General features: G+C 38.5%; 2 protein-coding genes across 2 annotated transcripts; one reads left to right on the top strand and one right to left on the bottom strand.

Annotated features, from left to right (window-relative positions):
- Positions 1-2,072: 2,072 nt before the first annotated feature.
- EIF2S1 (eukaryotic translation initiation factor 2 subunit alpha) lies at positions 2,073-8,835 on the bottom strand. Its single transcript, XM_053474872.1, has 8 exons — positions 8,693-8,835; positions 7,286-7,527; positions 6,111-6,190; positions 4,620-4,771; positions 4,418-4,524; positions 3,764-3,861; positions 2,761-2,904; positions 2,073-2,342 (listed from the first exon to the last, which is right to left on the bottom strand). Exons 2-8 carry the CDS (start codon positions 7,524-7,526, stop codon positions 2,217-2,219), a joined length of 948 nt encoding a protein of 315 aa, XP_053330847.1. The 5' UTR covers position 7,527; positions 8,693-8,835; the 3' UTR covers positions 2,073-2,216.
- Positions 8,836-9,261: 426 nt separating this feature from the next.
- ATP6V1D (ATPase H+ transporting V1 subunit D) lies at positions 9,262-22,234 on the top strand. The gene is made up of 9 exons (XM_053474875.1): positions 9,262-9,452; positions 13,425-13,542; positions 15,460-15,539; positions 16,451-16,518; positions 17,008-17,052; positions 19,131-19,234; positions 19,949-20,015; positions 21,005-21,083; positions 21,764-22,234. Exons 1-9 carry the CDS (start codon positions 9,412-9,414, stop codon positions 21,903-21,905), a joined length of 744 nt encoding a protein of 247 aa, XP_053330850.1. The 5' UTR covers positions 9,262-9,411; the 3' UTR covers positions 21,906-22,234.
- Positions 22,235-22,535: the final 301 nt, after the last annotated feature.

The raw sequence follows: 22,535 nt of genomic DNA on the forward strand, positions 1-22,535 counted from the left end.
CCAGAGGAGAACCAAAAAGCTTTTTCCTCTCAAATGGTAAATCACACAGTGAAGATTTAGATGCAGAATCAGCATTCCAGGATCTAAGCCAAACTGCTCTCCTGGCAACCGTAGACAGTCCCATATTACGGGCGGATAGCTTGACCAATTCTTCCACCGTATCAATCAAAAAATCATTAGAAAGCTTCAACTTTTTTAGAAGTTGAGAAAGATCCTTATCTGCATCCTCCAGAACGTGGTTTTCTAATTTCTGGAGCCATAAGCCTTGAGCTCTCACTACCGCTGCTCCAGCTGATGCTGATTTGCTTTGAAGTCCTGCTGCTTGGAAGATTCTTCTATTAGCAGTCTCTGCTCTCTTGTCCATGGTGTCTTTTAGGCCGGAAACTTCTCCAATTGGCAATGTAGTTTTCTTAGACAACTGAGCGACCTGGACATCAACTTTAGGAACCTCTTCCCATATGCTGTCATCTTGAAGCTTAAAAATTTGTTTGAAGTGCTTAGAAACAAAAGCTCGCTTACTTGGATGCTTCCACTCACGCTGTACAGATTCCATAAGATGAGGCAAAATAGGAAAACCCTTTTTCTTAGTTTCTGGATTCAGTAAAACATGATTTACTTCTTTAATGAATTTCCGGGAAAACCGGACTCGGATTCAGATTCTTCCGAACTGGATACATCCATAGATGAACGAGAACATTCCCCAGATGGCAATTCTGATGTGGATGAACTACGCTCTCTCCTGCGTTTCTTACTCGGCTTGTCATATACAGTTGGCTTGGCCGCCTCCTTAAATGCTTGGAATGTTTGAGACAAATTATCCTGGAACCAGGATAGAAAAGACTGCATATCCTTTTGTTTTTCTTTTGCCAGGATAACTGCTAAACACTGCTGGCACGTCTTCCTCTTGTAGCCGTCTGGGAGAGGAGTATTACATTCAAGGCAAGCCAAACGTTTAGACTTGCATGAAGCCTTTTTAGGAGGAGCAGAAGGCATTTTATCCTTCTCTGGAGATGAAGGGGTTAACATAATTTTGGTGTATCAATATAAAGATCACCAAAAAAACCGTGTGGGGGTCAAACAACACGGCAAAAACCTGTCCTGACACACACTCTTGTGGTCAGGCAGGTTTGCACAGTCTTTATAGGCAGCCAAATTTTGAATTTGGCGCCAAAACCGGATGATCCGAACCGCGCATGCGTTGTAGCACGGCCGGATCATCAGTGGAACGCATAGCCACCCGGGCGTGCGTTCCACCGTACTGCGCATGCTCCTCCCCTGGCTGTTTAAATCTCCGCTACAGAACTCGTCTGTAACGCGGAGTAGCTGAGCCGCAGCCGAGCTCCCACCCGGGAAGCGAACGGACTGCCAGACCCACTCTTGGCCGGCACAACCCGTGTGCCGACCGAAGCCTCTTCAATTTGGAGGAGCCGGAGCCCCAAGTGTTCGTCCCTGCGGGACAAAAAAGAACTGATTCACCATGCCGGTACGGGGGGGCGGAGCTTAACCCTTCGATTTCTTTCAGTGTTTGTCCCGGGGGAAAGAGCAAACCCTCTGGTACTGCCACTATACGTCGGGAAAAATGATATAAATGGTGTACCTTTTCATTGAACTGCTATGTGCCAGACTTAACCTGCTTGATCAGCCAAACACAACAAAAGTTATGAGCTGTTTAATTGACATTTATAATTGAACAGTCTTTATTACTGTATTTGTAGCATTGTAGGAAAAAAACCCTCCAACAACTCTATAACTGATGAATCCTTATACTATTTCTTAACACGTTTTGTAAATGTAGTCTCCAAAGTAAGGGGGTAACAAAAAATTGTTTTAGGTTCTCTTCGTCCTGTAATTGCCAACTATAGAGAAAGCCATGAGACTGGGGTTGCTGTATGACTATATGTGTTTGATATATTTAAAAAGGGACCCCTGCCATGCTATGGTTAGAAGAATACCTTTCAGCATATGCACCAAAATACATTTTATCCGTAAACCCCAATTAATCTATTGTTTTCAGAACCTGGTGCATTTCAAAAACAAGTGAGGTCACAGTAAATAAGAAAATAGACAATTCCTTAAAATATAAATGTGTTAGGCTTATGATGTTTAATATGTGTATATCCTGAAATCAAAAATGCATGAAACATTTGGAAGAAAGTTTGTGTAACGCGACAGATTTTTTTTTTCCTTTTTTGATGGCGATTTGAATTTTTATTATATTAATCTTCAGCCTTTGCTTCCATTTCCTCTGCATCATCATCTCCGTCAACCTCTGCATTTTCTTTTTCCAATCGTTCCAGCTGTCTGGCAAGCTCAGTTTCATCTGTGTCTGTGACTACCTTGGGCTAAACAGAAGAACATTTCAGTGATATACTTTAATAAGGATGAGGACTTTTTAAGCTGCTTTAATTGGAGATGGGTGCATCTCCTGAAACGAAAGAGTTTCCCTTTTCCAGAAACCTCTATTTTTGCAGTTTAATCCAATTAATAAAACCCATTTAATAATGTTATACGATTAAAATAAGCAACCAATGTTTTAGTAGCTAGTTCAATGTATGCCATTTATCATATTAACAGGCATCTCAGTTGGGAGCCTTGAGAAAGCCTATGATTGAGAAACAATGATTTGTTTTATGGCTTATATTTTAATTTCCAAACACAGGAATTTATTTTTTATACATATACCATGCATTAAATATTTCCAAAGTTTACATATAAATGTTATGCAAAATTGCATGTTTATTCACAACTGTAAGACTGTACCTCCATTTGCACATTGAATACTCCTCTTTTCTCCTCAATCTTTTCCTTGATGACGGACATTGCTTGATTTAGCACAGAAAGGCCTTCTGTCCTCTCCAGGGTTGTGGTAGTCATTACATAACGAGGTGGGGCAATAAGATTTATCTACAAATACACAAGCACTTGAGCTGTAATAATGCTATTTGTCTCTGGACCATTGCCCAAAGTCTAAATGCTGTAAGCATTTGTAATATTTAAGCTTCATCAGCTAAAAATGTTACCTACAGTCTCATAATGGAATGAGACTATATAATACACACACCACTAGCTAGCCTAGCTATGGCTATACCCATGCCGTTATGACTTATGTAAATTTTACCTTGCCTTAAATGTGCCTTGGAAGCTACATGTGGACTTATACTGCACATAAGTACGCTTACAAAAAAATGCAGACACTGGGGTTACTTCATATATAGTGATGGTATGGTTTATACATTCCAGGGGTATATTAACCAGCAAATGTTCCTTTTAAAACAAGAGCTTTTTGACCATTGATGCCACTGAACACATCTCACATTAGCTCTTGCTATATAAAAACACTATATGAATTTAACATATGTACCTCACTTATGTGAACATTTGTTTTCATTAGCTTCTAGATTGCAAACGTGGGAGCAAGGTCCTCTTCACCTAATGTATTGATTTGTCTTAGTCTATCCCCTTCTAGTTTTGTCATACCCTTTGAATATGTCTATTGTAAAAAGACCTGTGTCAATTGTTGGTGCAATATAAATAATAAAATTAGTATGAGCCTTAATATATGTAATCCTACCATCGTTCATTCACGATGTCTGATACTAACCAGACTCACATAGCAAGCAAGTCATATTACTAGTTTATTTGATACGCTATGAAATTCAGAGCCAACACACATTAATTCAAACAGTCATGTTTTGTGTTTTCAGCTCTCTTAGGTAAAGGCAAGAGATCGAGAAGCTCAAAATGAAAATTAAACTATTTTTACCTTAATTGGCATATTTTCTGTAGAACAACTAAGTCCTGCTCTCAAAGCATCCTTTACAGCATCAATGCCCTCGTATCCATAGCATGCCACTTCAATATCTTGAAAATAAAAATATAAACAAACATGGAAAGGAAAATCATTAAAATTGCAGTCTTGGCAAACAAAAAAAAAACATCAAGCGCTGCTTCATATTTCATAAACAATATTAACTGTGATTAAATATGCTAAAGCATTTATTAAAAAGCTCACATACCACCAAGTGAATAATTTCCTTTACGGAACGTGCAAACCTATGTGGACAGTGCTTTTAGCAAACAAAGCAAAAGTTATGTGGAATGTTACAGTTTGGAAAGCAATAATTATAACTGATTGAAAAGAATCACACAAAGATGGTTTTGCAGTTATAACTATGCATTATGCAGACAAAACTCTGTCCTTCCTGCTAGAGATCACAAAGGTTAAACCTTTCATAATGTATTATGAAATCCATAGGTGGCAATGTCATCTGCAAACAGTTTTGTGAATAAGCAACAAAGTAATACAAATGATGACCTATATCACAGATATTTACAAGCAAAAGTATTGCCTATGAGGTAGGGGTGACATACAATACTTGACTTAAGGGGGAAAAAAAAAACACGAAAAAATATATACCTGCCCTAATTTTTACAGCTTGTGGGGTCAAACGTCTATTAATGTTATCAATAAGAACACGCCTCTCTTCCTCTATCAAGTCGAGTCCATCCAGAACAGAAGGGTCGCTGAAATTAGAAAAAACAAAATATGTATTACTGGTAACGATCTGGATTAGATCAGGGGAGGGTGAAGGTTTGAAAAGAAGAGAAGTGATGCTTACGAGACTGCTTGCTTAAATGCATCATAAGCTCCATATCCTGGCCTCTTGTATTTATCATCAAACACCCAAGCTGTCCTTTGAAATAAACTCTCCAGCTGTTCATCCTTTGTGTATTCCAAAACTTCTGCCACATGACGAAGGATGCTGTAAACCTGTGATGAAACAGTAACACACTCTTCAATTTCCAAAAGTAAGAATTGTCATTTTTTTGTCAATCTTGTTCTACACTATGTGTTACGACAAGGTAATTAGCAAAGTGCACCCATACTTCAAGTAGTTTCCTATTTTAGGTTCTAAACTTTCTGTACAGAGGACGACTTCTCTGCTAATACCATTCAACTTCCCTGCGTCTCCAGTTCTCATTCCACTTTCTTCCTATGAAGGTCACCATTATCAGTCTTACTTTTGTTTTTTCTTGTACATATACGTTGTTTCAGGGGTGGACAAATCTGGTTTGGATCTAGGAGCCAGCCAAAAAAGGTAGGCTTTTTTATTTTCTTGACACTTGGAGGTTTGTCGAGCCTTGCCATACACTAACATACATTTACACACTCTAACACCATACACAAATACACACACTATGTATGCTAATGCCATACTGTAACAAACACCACACACGTTAGCACAACATTCATACACACACACTGGCTAACACTACTCATATAAAATTACACACTGACACTAAAGTCACACACACCCACACTACAATATACACACTTCCACACTGACTCCAACATTACACATATACACACACTGACTGACACTACAGTATACACACATTCACTACTGCCCCCTCCCCAGCGTGTGGAGACCAGCCACGCCGCGGCCTATCTTATGCCACCGTGAATCCGGCACCCTACGCTTTTCTGCAAGGGCATGTTGAGTGGCGTGAAGCACCCAGCGTGATCATGTATCATAACCTGTTACAGCAACAGATTCATGATGGCATCCCTGCAAAAAGCTGGGCACCAGGAAGGGGCTTATAGTCCCCATGGTGACCTAACGCACAAGGTTTGTCAAGCACTGCCTTGTTTTGCTACAAACGTTAACAGCGGACATATATTTTTCCAACTAATGAAGTTTTAAAACAGAAAACAAGGGTAACACACCTACCCATTAGTATTGATTAGATGACAGAGTTTCAACTATGAGGAAAATGTTCCTAAACACAACATACATAGCTTTTGGTTTTAACAAAAGGTAATACAAGTTATTTGATATATTTTGAACTTGCCATTTTCAGGTCAAAGGAAACACTAGTGTCTTAAACAGCTTCTCTGGGAGATAAGTTACAAGGTTTGTAGAATCAATACTAAAGTACTTGCAACGTACTTAAATAAGGATTCTTTGTTGAATATTCTGCCTGAGACACTAGAGTATACCTTTAAGATGGGTTTCAGTAATAGTTTGCTAAAAGCTCTAATATTTTCTTAATGCAAAACCTGGAATACCTATATAGCCAATTTTGCCAATATTTAAGCCAAAACATACAGTTTTAGATTTGGTAAACTTGTCTTCACATTTCAATGCTTCTTCGGGTGAAACTCGCCTTTTGGACAAGTCTATGTAGCCTGCAAAACAAAACAGTATATTTAAAGACTGTTGAATTAGAATAGGACCATCCAACACAAACATATTGAAGCACTAGGAGTATGCATACACGAACGCCTACCACGTCTCCACCTTGTAGCTGCATTCAGAAACGAAAGCAAAACCTTTCCATGCCATTGGCACGGACTTGGGCAACCAGCTAGGGTAGCAAACCAACCAAAGCCGCGTAAGATCCTTGTATAATGCTTTTCATAAATATGCCATAAGTTGCCGTATTGGTACTTAAAAGTAGAACCAAAAATTCCTTTTAACCCCTTAAGGACAATGGGCAGTCCCTAAACCCATTGAAAACAATGCATTTTGAGCCTGTACATGTACGGGCTGTCATTAAGGGGTTAAATATCATTTATGTCTAAACGAAAACAAAAACAAAAAAAAAATGAATTTCTTGCCATGTTTTGCTAAATCTATTGGATAAGACTAAGTGCAGTATTCCAGCTTTTTAACAAGTTACTTTAACTTACACTCAGCCTTAATTAATGAAATGAGTGAGAAGATGAGCAAAATGCATTGTGGTCACCGAGTAGGAAAGGCCACCCCCACTATCACAACCTCCAAGGAAGTTTATTGAAATAATATGAAACAAAGAACAGTTTTCTTTAGTTGTATGATACATTACTGTAGAGGACATTTTATATCATTATCACTATAACGTAACGAAGCGTATTGCGTCGCTGAAGTTTTTCTATTGTGCGATACGCAAGATCTACCATCTTGCTGATGCATCACAACAGATAGCGATGAGAATACCTCTGCGCTGGCGCCGTGAGAATATTACGGTATATGTGTAATCTGCCAAAATAATGCAGACAGAGAACTGAAAATGTAACTATAACACGGCTGTAAAATAATCTGAATAAGGACAGAATAAAAAAAAAAAAAAATCTAGTGCAAAAAGCTACCTTGTGTTAATTTTGGTTTAATGTCAATTGAGACAGTAGCTATTCAACTGCTTTCACACAGCTTCCAGTAATGGCAAAGGCAATATGACACGTAACAATTTTAAAAAATCTGTAAAAAGAGAATGACAATTTTGTTCACAGCGATAAATTTACCTTTGTCTTTATCAACTCGTATGACAACAACACACTCGTTTCTGCCAATGCGGATAAGTTTGTTGATAGAGCGGATACGTCTTCTTGAGAGCTCACTAAGCAAGATCATGCCCTCTATGTTGTTGTATTCTAAAAGGCTGACATATGCTCCCATCTCAGCGATGGACCGTACGTTGACCATGACCACATCATCCACTTCGGGAAATTTGTGCTGGTAAAATCTACAGCTTAACCCTGGCATCCTAAAAAAATAAATACCAGAATTTAGAAAGAAAAAAACCTGAAATAAACACTGTAAGGAAAGCCTTATCTTTGTACAGTGTGATCTACAGATGGTATTTTCTATGACATCATTGGAAACACTCCTTGCATATCAAGGAACATCCTATCAACAAGATCGGAACGATTAGACTGTTTGTAAATAAACTGCATAGAATTTCCTTTACTATATCCCAGCAGGATCAAGGCTATTACTGTCAAATGTAACTTGGAGAGCAATGCCCTGGGTATAATGCCAGGTATTTCACAAAAGAGGGAATTTGCAAGGGGGGTTGGAAATTTCTTCCTACGCTCACTATACGTTCTAAAGGACAAATGGCCAGCGAGGTCTGAGTTGGCTATGCGTAATTTGGAAGACTGAATACGTTATAAAAGCTCAGCGCTGTCCTTCCTGCCCAATGCGATTTGCCGTTCGTAATGCAAAGTAACAGCAGTGCATTCGACCGCTCGATCCTCCTGATTGTCTGAAACACGGAAACTAATATTATAATTGGGGCGGAAAAAAGGACACACAAATGGGTCAACGATTTGACTATACATCATCAAGGGCAATGCCCAGTATATGCATTATATATGCATTATGCAGGGCCAGCTCAGATTTATGCAGCAGAAGCTGGGTTTTGCCCCTGATAATGCACAGTAAAACTTTACGGCAAGCTACCTCTTTAATGAACAGACCCCAAACATATTTCATTAACCGCCAGTCACGTACATCACCGGTTAAATAGATTTTTTTTATGTCTATATATATTAATCAGTATACAACAAGAGTAAATACGGTTTTTACTATGCGGTTATATCCAGTACTTTTGGGGCTTGTATCGCTCTCATAATGCTTTGTCCTTTAGTAGCAAGATCGAAAAAAGTCCTGCCGTCTGGCGGTGCCAATGGCTTAGCTGCCATGTCACATGTATATGGAAATCCGCATGTTTTGTCATTACTTTTAAATATAATTCTAATAACGTCATTCACAATTTAACGCTCATAGGGTAACAATGCCGGTACATAGAACAGCCATACGAAAGGCTATATGAATGACGATCAGCCAATGCATTTAACCTCCCATACGCCAGTCTGCAAAGCACCGTTATTCATACTGAATTAAAAGCAATAATAACGATCGCTTACTTGTCTTAGTTCGTCCGGTCCTTAAATATAAAAATGCGGGCCCCAGCTGCCTTACTGTATCACACACTGCGTTATTTCATCAGCACGCGTTCCGGCAAGAGGGCTCTACGCATGCGCGCCAGGGGCTCAGGAAGCAGTGTCATCGAAATGGAGGCTACAAGGACCCCGTTACCATAGTAACGGAACAGTAGGCGCCTGTTCACAAAATAGAAGTTCATAACCAGAAATTGAAATAAGAAAACTATGATTTTACTAATAATTAAAAGGAAAAAAAGCAATACTAACATGCCAATTGTTTAAGGCCCTCTAATAATTGTGGCGCAACACCTTCGTCTCACAAAGAGTATCCAACCAGAAATATGGTGAATAAGTTCACGATAGAATATTGAAGTCATAGCAATCCGGTTGTCTCTAGAAACTTACAATATTGCTAAAGTAATACGGAAATATTCCTAAACAATACTTGAAACAGGCATGCCGTGGGCTTCCCAATACCTCCGTACGAACTACCATCTTTAGGGAGTAGCTAAGCGCGTGACAACTACCTAAAGCGAATGGAGGTCATGTGACAACTCTTGACACCTCCTTTAGGGCTCGGTGTCACATGACTGCTTGTCTACCTGTCTAGTGTATACCCCAATCTGCGACGGAGAACGGATTCAGTTGGAGAGTGACGGACTGACGGCACAAGGACAGGTTGTTGGACCGAACGAAGCAAAATGTCGGGCAAAGACAGGATTGAAGTGTTTCCATCCAGAATGTATGTATATATTCTAATCTGTCGCCTCATGAAAGAGGAACGTGCTGTTTATTACCCGATCACTGATAGTATATCTCTAAATTAAGATTGGGGCATCTGGTGTTGAGTCTTTCACAGTGTAATGTTAGATTTGAATGCAATTGAATTTGTTTATGGTGCATTTATGTCTGTTTGCTTAACCCTTCGCCATGCTCCTGCCGCGTATTCATCCCTATTCTCTTCTTATTCACTCTGCCTTTGCCAAGTCGTTTAGGCCAGCAGTGTAGATAGTATTCCTTTCTTGTGGTCTTAATATTAAAGGTACATTAGACGATCATCAGTTATTTTGCCTATATAGCCAGTGAATTGTAAAAACGATTTAAAGAATAACATGTTGTTGACATTAAACAACAAAATTCTAGGCTGTTGTCAAGGAATGCAACACAGAATCAGAATTGCGGTGCTACAAGGGGCTTTATTCACTACATGGAGAGTTGAGGATTCAGCGCACTTAACTTTTAAGGTCCAACACTGGCAGGGTTCTCCAGAAAGAAAGGATCCGCTGCATAACTACACATTATACATGGCCAGCCAAGCTTTCTACAGCAGAAGCTCATTGGGGATTGTCCTTTATAATGTACACTGAAGACAAGATAATGAAACCACAATGCTCCCTATTGGTGAATAGACCACAGAGGAGTTAAGTAGTATGGCCATGTCAGGTCTGTGTTTCTCTGATCTAGAGAATGGACAGAAGTCAAATCCCAGTAAATATCATAACTGATGTTATTTAGTGTTTTATATAGTGCCATCAAATTCCGTAGCGCTGCACAATTGGTATATATGACCTAAGGCTCTGAAAAAAGCAAATAAACAGAAAAAATATTATCCCCTCCTAGTTAAAACTTAATCTTTATTGAAACAAGTTAAAAAACAATTTATGCTAAAACTGACATAATGTGTAAATAAAATGGTAAAACCATATGAATCTTTCTAATGCCATTAAGGGGATATCCAAATGATGTATTTTTCTAGATGAATACTATTATCCAACTTTAGAATTAGTATCACTCTCGGCTTGTGAGATGTAGACATTTTACTTTGGGGGGGAGTAGAACTTCAAAAGGCAGTTGCTTTATTGAGAGATTTTGTATATACTTCAGTTCTGAAAGGAAATATGCAACGTGTATATGTATATATATATATATATATATATATATATTTATTTATTTATTGTACAATTCTAATAGAAGACAAAAATAAGCTAACATAACAGGATCAAATGTACCCAGGAACCAAATTAATGTAGGGGTGCTGTACTGTGGATTGGGAAAATACAAAAAATAATATCTAGTAAAAATGTTTTTTATAATTCTGATTATAGATGTTTGCAGACCAGGACCCCTGAACACGTATGATACAAACTGCAGTATAAAAACCAGAACCCCTGAACACGTATGATACAAACTGCAGTATAAAAAAACGCTTAAACACATTTTTTTTTTATCTAAATGTTTAAGTAACGCAAATCATCACTTTTGAAGGAGATAGGGCAGATCCATGTGCTTTTAGTGTAAATACTAGATATGTTTAGACAACACAAGCTATTGGTATAATTCCCAGAGTAAACCAGTAGGTAAGCGGCGTTCTGGTGGCTGTGATTTAGCAAGAACTGGAAAAGAGTGGATTGTGACTCTTAACAAGGAAAATAGTACAGATAAACACCCAAGATTAAAATGGCATTATGATGCACACCTTTAAACATGACCTTTAAGACCCTCAAGGTCAGCTGTTGAAATACACACAGAAAAGTTTTGGTTTTTTTTACCGTTTGTGTCCCAGACATGAACAGGCTGAGTTGTGGGACTTATTTATGTATTTCTTTATTTCTTTTCCCTGGAGATGTGATTGTGTGATGATGATTCTCTGACAGATAAGCTGTGAGGTCATATTTTCCAAAGCAAAGTACATATGGAGAATGTTGTTCCCTTATTTTGACCCTATCCAAGCTACATTATTTTACTAAACTGTGCCAGTTCAAATATGACAGTCTCTTACTTCATCACATGATCACAGGGTACTTTTAATAAGCGTTAGTAGGGCCAGTGGCGTAACTACAGGGGTCACAACTGAAACAGTGCCCGTCTCTCTCTAGAGGACCGGGGAAATCCCTGCATCCACTTGTCCCTGTCTTCTTGTGCCAGTTCAGAAAGGGCTTTTCAACCATGACCGGGCCAGTCCAGTTTGGAAGGGTCCTTCGTAAACAATTTTGGGTCATTATGTGACCTAGCGGTGAAACCGAGGCATGTTGGCATTGGAATCAATGATTGGAAAATGACCTCTATTTATTCTGTCGCACTTCTGACTGCCTCTATGTAAATCAACATCAGCGTGTAACATTCTTGCTCATGCTCAGTGGCGGTCTGAGTTGCATGGTGTAAAAAGCCCTGGAGTCTGTGCAAAATTGACTTTAATATGCATTTAATATGAAAATAAGATTGGAATGGCTTCTTCAATTGTCATCCGGGAAGAGATAACTGTAATTTTACAACAGATGGCATTAAGAAACCAATCATCCATCCATTTATTTTGTATTGGCCATGAGGCTATGCTGAATCCATACCATGCATGTTTACATTCTGCCACTGCATTAGCCTCTACCATTTGTGATGGGAGGCTGATTATCTACCACCCTCTGGGTAAATTAAAATGCATGAAATGTGAATGCTTGGCTTCTGTACTTTCACAACATTATGTCAAATGTCCGTATTGTGTAAAGTCACATGCAGTTACTAAGATATCGGATATCGACTAAGCCGCTTCAATGAATAGCTAAAAGAAAATCACATAAAAGGCCAGCGCAACTTGTATAAGGTGTCTTAGGGAAAGGATGTACATAGTTAAGAGAGGGACACCCATAAAAGAATACATGGGGAAGTCCTAAAAGGCAAAGACACTTGATGAGGTATTAAGATTGATGCAGAAGTAGAGTTAAAAATCTAAAATGCAGCAGATAGATGGCGTTTTTGGAAGTCCTGCACGTATCAAACTACCGGTACACAAATGCAACGCTGTTATGCTGAGCAAAGTCAAACCATTCAGAAATGGTCACTTTATTTTAGTGTTATCTGGTATTGTTTAAGACTCTTGTGCATTTATGATATCTTTACCCCTTTAATATCTCGCACATGTTACTAGTTTTCGGTTGAAGTCTACATCAAGGTACTTTTATGTGAAATGTAAGCGATCTATGTCTTTGGCTTAATATAAAATGTGTGCACACTCGTATATAAACATATATTCATCGTATATTGTCAAATATATTATATCCTTAAAAAAAAACACATCAAAGTACATATTGCATGCCAGTGTACCTTGTGGTTCTTTATTGGCGCAAAATAAACAATATAAAGGCCTGATGAAGACCAACAATATTTGGGTCTATATGGACATTGATGTGTTTTGGGAATGAAACATCTTTGGAAAATATGGTATACATTCATGCGATTTCAACTAGTGTGCATAGAATCTATTTTCTGTAACTTTAGGTGCATAGGCCAGTTGTCTTCAATGGCACCTGTCAGTTTGCAATTTTGTCTAATCTTGTCAATATTGTGTATTTAAATTTGGTTTCAAATGTTTTGCTTAGTATGCTAAAAAAAAATATACTCAAAAAAAAAAAAAAAAAAGTGTCTCCAAAATGAAATCGCCAAGCAAGTGTCGAATCTAAGTGTTATTGGCAAACTTTATTGTGTTTAAAACTGGCCTATTTAAGTGGTCCTACGTTGGCGGTTTAGGCTGCTGCTGTTTTTTTTTTTTTTTTTTTTTTTTGTATTAGCATTATAATATCAAGATACTTTAAATCAATGAAAGAGCCCATGCCGTTTTGTTACCGTCAGTGCGTCGGGTATACAGTAAAAAATAACTGTTTTTCATTGGGGAAAAAAATATTATATCCGCCCTAAATTCCTCTAACAATAATTTGTCTTCCAGGGCTCAGACCATCATGAAAGCTCGCTTAAAAGGTGCACAAACAGGACGCAACCTCCTAAAGAAAAAATCGGATGCTTTAACTATGCGATTCCGGCAGATCCTTAAAAAGATTATTGAGGTGTGTGTTTGATCTTTCTTTGCTTAGGTTCTGAAGTTCAACATCCTACCTATATATTTAAGTGGAATTGGAAAAATAAAATGTCTCAATTTATTTTGTGCAAAGGGTCCCTATAAGAGTTTTTTTCTTTTTATCTTGAGATTTAAAAGTACATATTTGTGTATGTATTTGCTCAATTATGACTTTTTCCCCCCGAAAAAAACGACTAATAGCAGCATTTTCACCCCAATCGCTGGCAACGCAGCTTTAATGGAAGCCCCACAAATGTGGCTTCCAGGAAAGAAGGGAAAAAATGGCCGCCGAACCCTCCCATTGCTGTGGCAGCCAGTAACAGCGATGGATGATTAAAAAGGATTAATCAGGCCCCCCAAGCCGCAGTGCTTGATTGAGGCAGCCCAGGATCACCCAAAAAGGGGCTGCAATTGCTGGGAGCATTATTTTTTGGATTTATTCACGTGATCACTGAAAATCAATCATGATCATGCAATTAATGACAATTCAGTGTTCCGTGAACACTGAGTTGTTCAAATCATCCCTCTCTTACTGATAAGCTTTGATCTTGTGTCGGAGAGAGATTCTGTGTCCCTGAGAATAAAGTAATTACCGTATTTGCTCGATTATAAGATGACCCCCAAAAATTTGAATATTAATTTAGGGGGAAAAAGCAAGCCTGAATATTATACTACCCTATAAGAAAAAAGTTTTACTAGTAAATATTAATTCACATGCAAATTATTTTTCATATTTAATAAAAACTATGGTTGAGAAACATTTTTTTGTTTTTATTTAACCTGCCCCTCAGTTATGCCTTATACACCCCTATATGCCACTCTGCCCCCATGATATCCATGATATGGATTTTTACCCTCATTATGCCACTCTGCCCCCCCCAGAAATGCCTTTTAACCCCCTATATGCCACTCTGCCTACAGCAATGCCTTATATCCCCCTATATGCCACTCTGCCCCCCCCCCCACGACTTTCCAGAGCTTCCCTAGACTCGTTCCTCGTACTTCAGACCACCTGGTGTCTAGTGGGGGCAGCTGGTGGACGTCTGCGCGATGCGCATAGACTACCTCTGCTGCCCGTTGGTTCTGCCGGGGCTTCTATGACGGAGCACCGGCGTGAGGTGAACTTCCGGTGCTCAGTCATAGACATGCATATCGCCGGGGTTTTTATGATAGAGCACCGGACGGTCACACCGGCGCTCTGGCATGGAAGCCCCCAGAGGAAGTGCCGGCAGCGGTGGAGGTTACCAGAGAGTAGGTTCCAGGTCTGGGTACTATGCCTAATTTGAAGTATGTCCTTTACTTCCTCTATCCCATTTTTGGAGCATCTGGGACAAATGAGGCTTTTGTCACCACTGTGTCACATTAGTTGAAGTTATACCTGAGTAAATATTTCATCACCTTAACAATTCATTTGTCTATAATGAAGTCCTAAATGCATAGCCAAATGTATCTGAGATATACTTAACAATACTTTTTTTTTTCGTTTGTTAATCGATATAAAGAGGTATTAATAGGCACTAAAGTGGTCATCTTTTGAGAACGTTTTGTGAGATTTTTTAGGTCACCTCATTGACTGAGCTACACAAAATCCAGCTGGGCCCCTCTTGCAAAGAAATCTGCGTAATACAGAGTGAATTCAGGGAGTTGAAACCACAGCTCTCCTGACAGCTCTGGCCTTAATTAATCCTCCGTCACTTGACTAGAAATATATACTGCGATACTGCAATTTTGAGAGATACAATTATAATGCCTATTTTTATATAATTTTTGGATTTTGTACAGAAAAAAAAAAGTCAACACATGCACTACCATCATGGTTAACAAGTCTATTTAGGCAGGAATCTGCTGTTTTAGGGAAATGCTTTTTTTAGTTAGCTTTTGATTAAAATTACTTTTCGCTCTGCAGACCAAGATGCTTATGGGAGAGGTGATGAGAGAAGCGGCCTTTTCGCTTGCTGAAGCAAAGTTCACAGCAGGAGACTTCAGGTAAGCAGTTGAAGCCAGAGGCAGCTTCAGTGACAGAGCTGACTGCTTCTTCAGCCGCCGCACAAGTATGGAGACTAGCCCCAACCCTCCCTTTCTGCCTGACAGCTTTATTAAGAGCGATTGCATGTTGTGGGGACTAAATCACAGTCACTGCCGTGCTCTATGGAACATTAGCATTGAAAGAGTTAAAAATAAATAAATTGGGAAAAATAACAGCACTGACCTGGGAAGTCAAGGGTTTCCAGGTCTATTGCTGTCAGTTAAGGATCTTCTGCAGTTCAAATCAAAAGTGGGCTGATGATGATCAGTAGGAGTGATCTGATCATTATGCCCTAGAAATAGAAAAGGGTCATATCGGGTAATAATAAAAAAAAACACATTAATATTTGTTTTTTTAATTAATACATAATTATCACCTCATCGCTTGTCTTAATTGGTCTCACTGATCAATTCCAGTGGCCTAAACTTGTCACAAGTGATCTAATAGCATTTTATTTATTTAAGCTAGTAAAATGTGACCCAATATACCCCTAATCAGATTTCTTGTGCTATTTTATGGGGTTACCTGAAAACATGTGACCTCCACTGCCCTACCCATGCATGTGCTGTATTCCTGTACCAAATAAAAATCACACGTTTTAGTAACTTCACAATGTACTGAAATACATTATACAATATATCGTTTGGGGAGGGTGCTCTAAATAAGTCAATCAGTTGAGACAATCAATCACATAGCAAAAACACTAAAACTGCTCTGGTCATTCAGCACAAACATGGTAAAAAAAATAAACAAACCCTGGTCCTGAAGGGGATAAATATGGCTACTTCTATAAGATGTTTTGTTCATTTTACTGCAGTGTATAATACTATATTCTCACATCTCTCTTTTTTTTTCTCCTCCTTTTTAAAAGTACCACTGTTATCCAGAATGTGAACAAAGCACAAGTTAAGGTCAGGGCAAAGAAAGACAATGTTGCAGGTATTGTCAATGTTGCAGTTTATTTATTTTGTTTATATTACGCAGTTGTATATGTGTATAGTTTTTTCTTTGCCTAAAACTCCTAGTTCTTTCTGATGTCCTTTTAAGATCTACCTTTTATTAATTGGTGTTAAGTTATGTTACCCTGTGGCAGTATATCATGGTCGTAGACTAACAGACTCGAAATCGCATAGTATACAGCAGTTAACCTTTTTTCTCCTACTATGTTTGTGATCAAAACTTGGCTTATTAACATTGCATTGCAACTGTGTGGCATGGATTCACAGATTTGCTTTGGAGATTTGCTCCAGAGTTCAGTTGTTCGTAATGCACAGAAGTTTCATCTCCTATAAAACATTCATATTTGCTAGAGTTGTTTTGTTTATTCATGACGTTTGGAATGTTATAAATTTAAATTTATAAAACTAGACCATTTTGTGCAGGGAGAATTAAAATGTCTAAACCATGCTTATTTTTGTTTTTTTGTAGGTGTAACCTTGCCAGTATTTGAGCATTATCAAGAAGGCGGTGATAGTGAGTATACCTTAAAGTAGCTCTTAATGCTTCTCTTTTAATACAATTATTTGCGTCAAAATCACAATGAGACCTTGTACTTATTTATATCCCAAGTAAATTGGATAATGAATATAGGGCTGAAACAACTAATCGATAAAATCGATAATAATCGATAATGAAAATCGTTGTCAACGAATTTCATCATCGATTAATCGGATCCATTTTTATCGATTATAAAAAGAGGTTATTTTCAGAGCAAATGCTCTGAAAAACTCCTCTCCTTATATAATCCGACCTCAAACAGAGATCGGATTATAACACCGGAATCCAGATCCCCCCGCAACGCTGCAGGAGACCTGGATTCCCTTCACTGTCGGCCGGTCTCTCACTTCCGTCTCTCTCCCCCTCCCATCTGCCTCCTCCCCCCTCCCATACATCACTCTGCCTCTCTAACCGTCTGCGTTACTGACAGGCACTTTCCCTGCAGCTTCATAGAAGCCTCAGTGTAAGTGAAGGTGCGTAACGGAGTCTGTCTGTGCGATGCAGACCCCCACCGGCTGACAGAGAATCATCCTCTCTGATAGCCGGTGAGGGTCTGCATCGCACAGACAGACTCCGTTACTGCCCTTCACTTACACTGTGGCTTCTATGAAGCTGCAATGAAAGTGCCTTCAGTAACGGAGCCGGGTAGAGAGGCAGAGCGGTGTATGGGAGGGGGGAGGAGTCAGAGGGGTGTATGGGAGCCACCCTCCAATACACCACTCTGACTCCTCCCCCTCTCATACTCCACTCTGCCTCTCTACCCGGCTCCCTGGTGTCTTGTCAGAAACGGAGGTTCACACTCTGGAGTATGGGAGGGGGGAGGAGGCAAAGTGATGTATGGGAGGGGGAGGAGCCAACGTGATGGATGGGAGGAGCCAGATTGGTGTATGGGAGGAGCCAGAGTGGAGTATGGGGGGAGGAGCCAGAGTGGTGTATGGGAGAAGGCAGAGTGGAGTATGGGAGGGGGAGGAGCCAAAGTGATGTATGGGAGGGGAGGAGGCAGAGTGGTATATGGGAGGGGGAGGAGGCAAAGTGATGTATGGGAGGGGAGGAGCCAAAGTGATGTATGGGCGGGGAGGAGGCAGAGTGGTGTATGGGAGGGGGGAGGAGGCAGAGTGGAGTATGAGAGGGGGAGGAGCCAGCGTGGTGTTTGGGAGGGGGAGGAGCCAGAGTGGTGTATGGGTGAGTTATAGTGGTGTATGGGGGGTATTATGAATTTTTAGGGCATATAGAATATAAGGCATATGGATATTAGGCATATCAGGGGGGCATAAACATATCTGGGGGTAAAAGGTATATCAGGGGGCTCAGTGGCATATAGGGGGTATAAGACATCGATATTAGGCATATCAGGGGGGCATAAAACAAATCTGGGGGTATAAGGTATATCAGGGGGCTCAGTTGCATATCACTGGCATATAAGGAGTATAAGGCATATCAGGGGCACAGTGGCATATCAGGGGGCACAGTGGAATCTGGCATATAAGAGGTATAATGCATATTTGGGGGCAGAGTGGCAAGCTGGGGGTCAGATGTGCATAACTGGGGGCAGTTTGGTAAATAAAAAAAATTAAACAAGGCTTTTTTCTCAGTTTTTATTAAATATGAAAAATAGTTAACATATGAATTAATATTTACTAATAACTTTGTATTAAAACCTAGTTTGAGAAGCACTGTGTTTGGGTTCTTGTAGCTTTTATTATTATGTCAGTAATTTAAAATAATGTATTTTTTTATCCGATTAATCGATTAATCGACAAAATAATCGGCCAACTAATCGATTATTAAAATAATCGTTAGTTGCAGCCCTAAATGAATATATACATATTGAGCTAGTACTAGGTAAGCCGTAGTAGGCTCAAGCCATCTGTCTGGTTTTGGCTCTGAACTGGAAAAGTGCAGAGCTGTAACTAGGGCTCTTGTCATCTGAGACAGGGATATGATGTAGCACCTTATAGTGACATCACATCTGCTTCTGCTCACAACATCTTAATTAATTTAATAATATTTACAAAACTGTGGCACACTTTTTGATGTTCTAAACTATTTCGCAGGCTATGAATTGACAGGCCTTGCTAGAGGTGGTGAGCAGCTGGCCAAACTGAAGAGGAATTATGCAAAGGCTGTAGAACTACTTGTAGAGCTGGCCTCATTGCAGGTAAGATATGAATGTTGATAACTCTTGCTGTTAATCTATATTGGTAGGTTGGTAATAACATTTTCTGCATCAGTTAGCTTCGTAACAAATATGCTTCGCATATGGGTTGAATTTAGGCTTATTCCTCAAGCACTCATTATTTTAATGTGTGAAACCAAGTTTATGTATAAAACATCCGCAATATGAGTTGTACATAAAAATGTTCATGGGTTGTTACCGTCTTAAGAAGCTGTCTGTATATGCACATTGACACTAATTCATTAAACACTTAAGGACCAGCCTGTTTTTTTTCTTCTTTTTGTACACTTCGTGATTGAGGCTTTTTGTTACATTTTTACAGTGCTGTAACTTTTCTTCTCTCTCGTTTAGCAAACAGACACACGTTATTGGTCATTAAGGGGTTAAATGCCTGTATGAATTGTGGTCAAAAATAGGTTTTCTGTAAGTCTAAACAGTAACCTATTTAGTTTAAATACGAAATTCAAATTACAGCTTATTTTGAACAATGATTATCAACAGGTTTATTAAGGACTGTCTGCTGCAGATGGGGTTACCCTTTCTGCCACTTAATGTTCTGGTTCCACACACATTTCTTCTCTAATGGCTGGCCAGCCATCCACCCTGTAACACCTGTTCAACCTACAGTTTCATGTTACCTCAACATTAAAGGATGTCTTCAAAAACTGATTCATGTTATATTTTATTCTGTTATAGACCTCATTTGTTACATTAGACGAAGCTATTAAAATCACTAACAGACGTGTTAATGCTATAGAGCATGGTAAGTGAACATTTACAAGAAAAAAAATATTCTTGAAATATTTTTCTTTGGATATGTGGTAAAATTATTTTTCTTTAGACATTATTATCTTTTACCATAAGGTTTATTTTTTTTTATTTATAAAAAGGTTGAAGGAAAGTATGTTCACATTTTGAATACAACATGCAGTTTGAAGGTGCTAGTTCCCAAATAGCAAAATAGGTTGAGAGCCACAAAGATTAATTAAAAAAGAAATGTTTATTTTGACACATTACATGTACTGTATGTATTAAAGTAATTAAAGTAATGTGCCTTCTGTAGCAAACTCAAAAATCATTTTCTTCCTTTTGTTCAGGATGCAGATATTTTAATGTGCTTACTGTTAAATTTGCCTCTAGGCAGAAAGTATGTACTGTTGTAGAGTACCAAAATAGCATTTTGCAGAGTTTCTTATTCAGTGAGAGGGGGAAAAAGGCAAAGGAGAAATTCATGCGAGGCAACAGACATTCTGTTGTGAAATAAAAAATGGCAAAGTCTAGCAGCATTGGATCTAAACATCAGGTGTTCTGTTCTTAACATGTACGATCAGCATTATTTTCATAGTTCCTTTAATGATTTTTAATAACCATGTTATATTAATGGTTAATTAACATGGTTATTAAAAATCATTAAAGGAACTATGAAAATAATGCTGATCGTACATGTTAAGAACAGAACACCTGATGTTTAGATCCAATGCTGCTAGCCTCGCATGAATTTCTCCTTTGCCTTTTCTCCCCTCTCACTGAATAAGAAACTCTGCAAAATGCTATTTTGGTACTCTACAACAGTACATACTTTCTGAACTGATATATTCCTTACTTAGTTTGAATCTAAGGCACCTTTTGCCAAAATCAGTAGCTAGTTTAGGCTAAGTAGACTAGCAGGTAGGCTAATCATTCTCTGAATTCTCTTACAAGTAAGTAATCTCTTCAAAATGAATCAGTCTGTTTCTCTTTTTTTCTTTTAAGTGATTATACCCAAAATTGAGCGTACTTTGTCTTATATTATAACTGAACTTGACGAACGTGAAAGAGAAGAGTTTTACAGGTATGGGATTCCACCTTTTTTTTTTTATATACCGTAGGTTTTCTTTTTGAGATAGTTAATTTTATAATACGTGTTATGCATGGCTGTTGTTTTGAATTGTACAACCATGGCAGGGAATCACAAAGCTGAATAATCCTGGGTACCTACAGTATTCAGGACGGCTCTTACTCAGTGGCAAGCATAGATCATGGCCCAAGCACCACAGTGCCGCTGCTTTCCACAGATCACGGGGATGTGATATCTTATACCAAAGCTCCACTTCTTTTACATCTGCTTGCTCGTTCCTGGGGGGTAATTATTCCTGCTCCAGATCCTGCAAGGGCCGCTGTATTTATTTAAGGGTCAATGATGTTTAATTGTTTTTAAATTTAAGACAAAGGCTTTTTAGCATTTTATTTTTGTTTTTCCTTCAACCATAATTTACATCTTACTTTATTGTTTTTGTATAAGACCCGAGAGTGCCCGTTTATTTGTACAAATCTATCTATCTAATTAGTATGAAAAATTCTGAAACTTCATTAAGGTGAAAAAGATACTTTTGACAAAGACCCAAACTATATTCAAATATTTGTCCTGGTCTTTTGAAATACCTTATACATTTAGGATTTTTGCTTGGCATATATTAAAGTATTACCCTTGGTCTTTAATGGGTTACATTCAACATTTTTCTCCTTTTAAAGGTTAAAGAAGATCCAAGAAAAAAAGAAAATTATCAAAGAAAAAGCAGAGAAGGAACTTGCTCAATGGAGTCAGAACACTGGAGGCTGTGAACCAGCCGATCTACTGCGCGAAGACAAGGATGAAGATCTACTGTTTGATTAGCATTTGTTTCTATCTGCTTGTGGGGAAGGTGCACCATGGTACAGCATATCATACACAGCGGCATTTAGTACATTTTACTCTAGTGCATTGTTTTGTCATTGCTTTTTGTGAACATCTTAAAGATACAGTTTTCAATGACATTATATTACCAAGATTTTAAAAATATAATGCCAAATCATTCTGTCCCCCTAATGCATTGTGGTATTTCAGTGATTTAACTTATTAGTGTGGCAACTTTTATTTTTTTCTAATTACAATGTCTTGAACAGCATGACATGCAGAACTATATAACAAATTAAAATGTGAAGTGTTGCATGTATTTATTCTCTGTAACATTACCACAAGTCTGTGCTTTGAGTAATTTACACCTAATTTCAGTTCACTCTGGCTAACAATTCTATACAAGTAGCTCCAACCACTAGAATAACCATGTACCTGAAGAATAAAATGGAAGGTCACATTGGTAGACACCCTTTTGAGCCCTGTGGTTAATTCCTTAAACTTATCAGTAAGACTAAAAAGATGTAATTAGATGTAATGTAGCACACACAGGGGAGAAAAATGGCAAGTTACTAAAAAAAAAAAGGTGGTCATAAGACATTTTAGATAAATAAGTGAAAGAAATTGCCC

Source organism: Spea bombifrons, chromosome 9 (assembly GCF_027358695.1).
Source record: "Spea bombifrons isolate aSpeBom1 chromosome 9, aSpeBom1.2.pri, whole genome shotgun sequence".
Lineage (NCBI taxonomy): Eukaryota > Metazoa > Chordata > Amphibia > Anura > Pelobatidae > Spea > Spea bombifrons.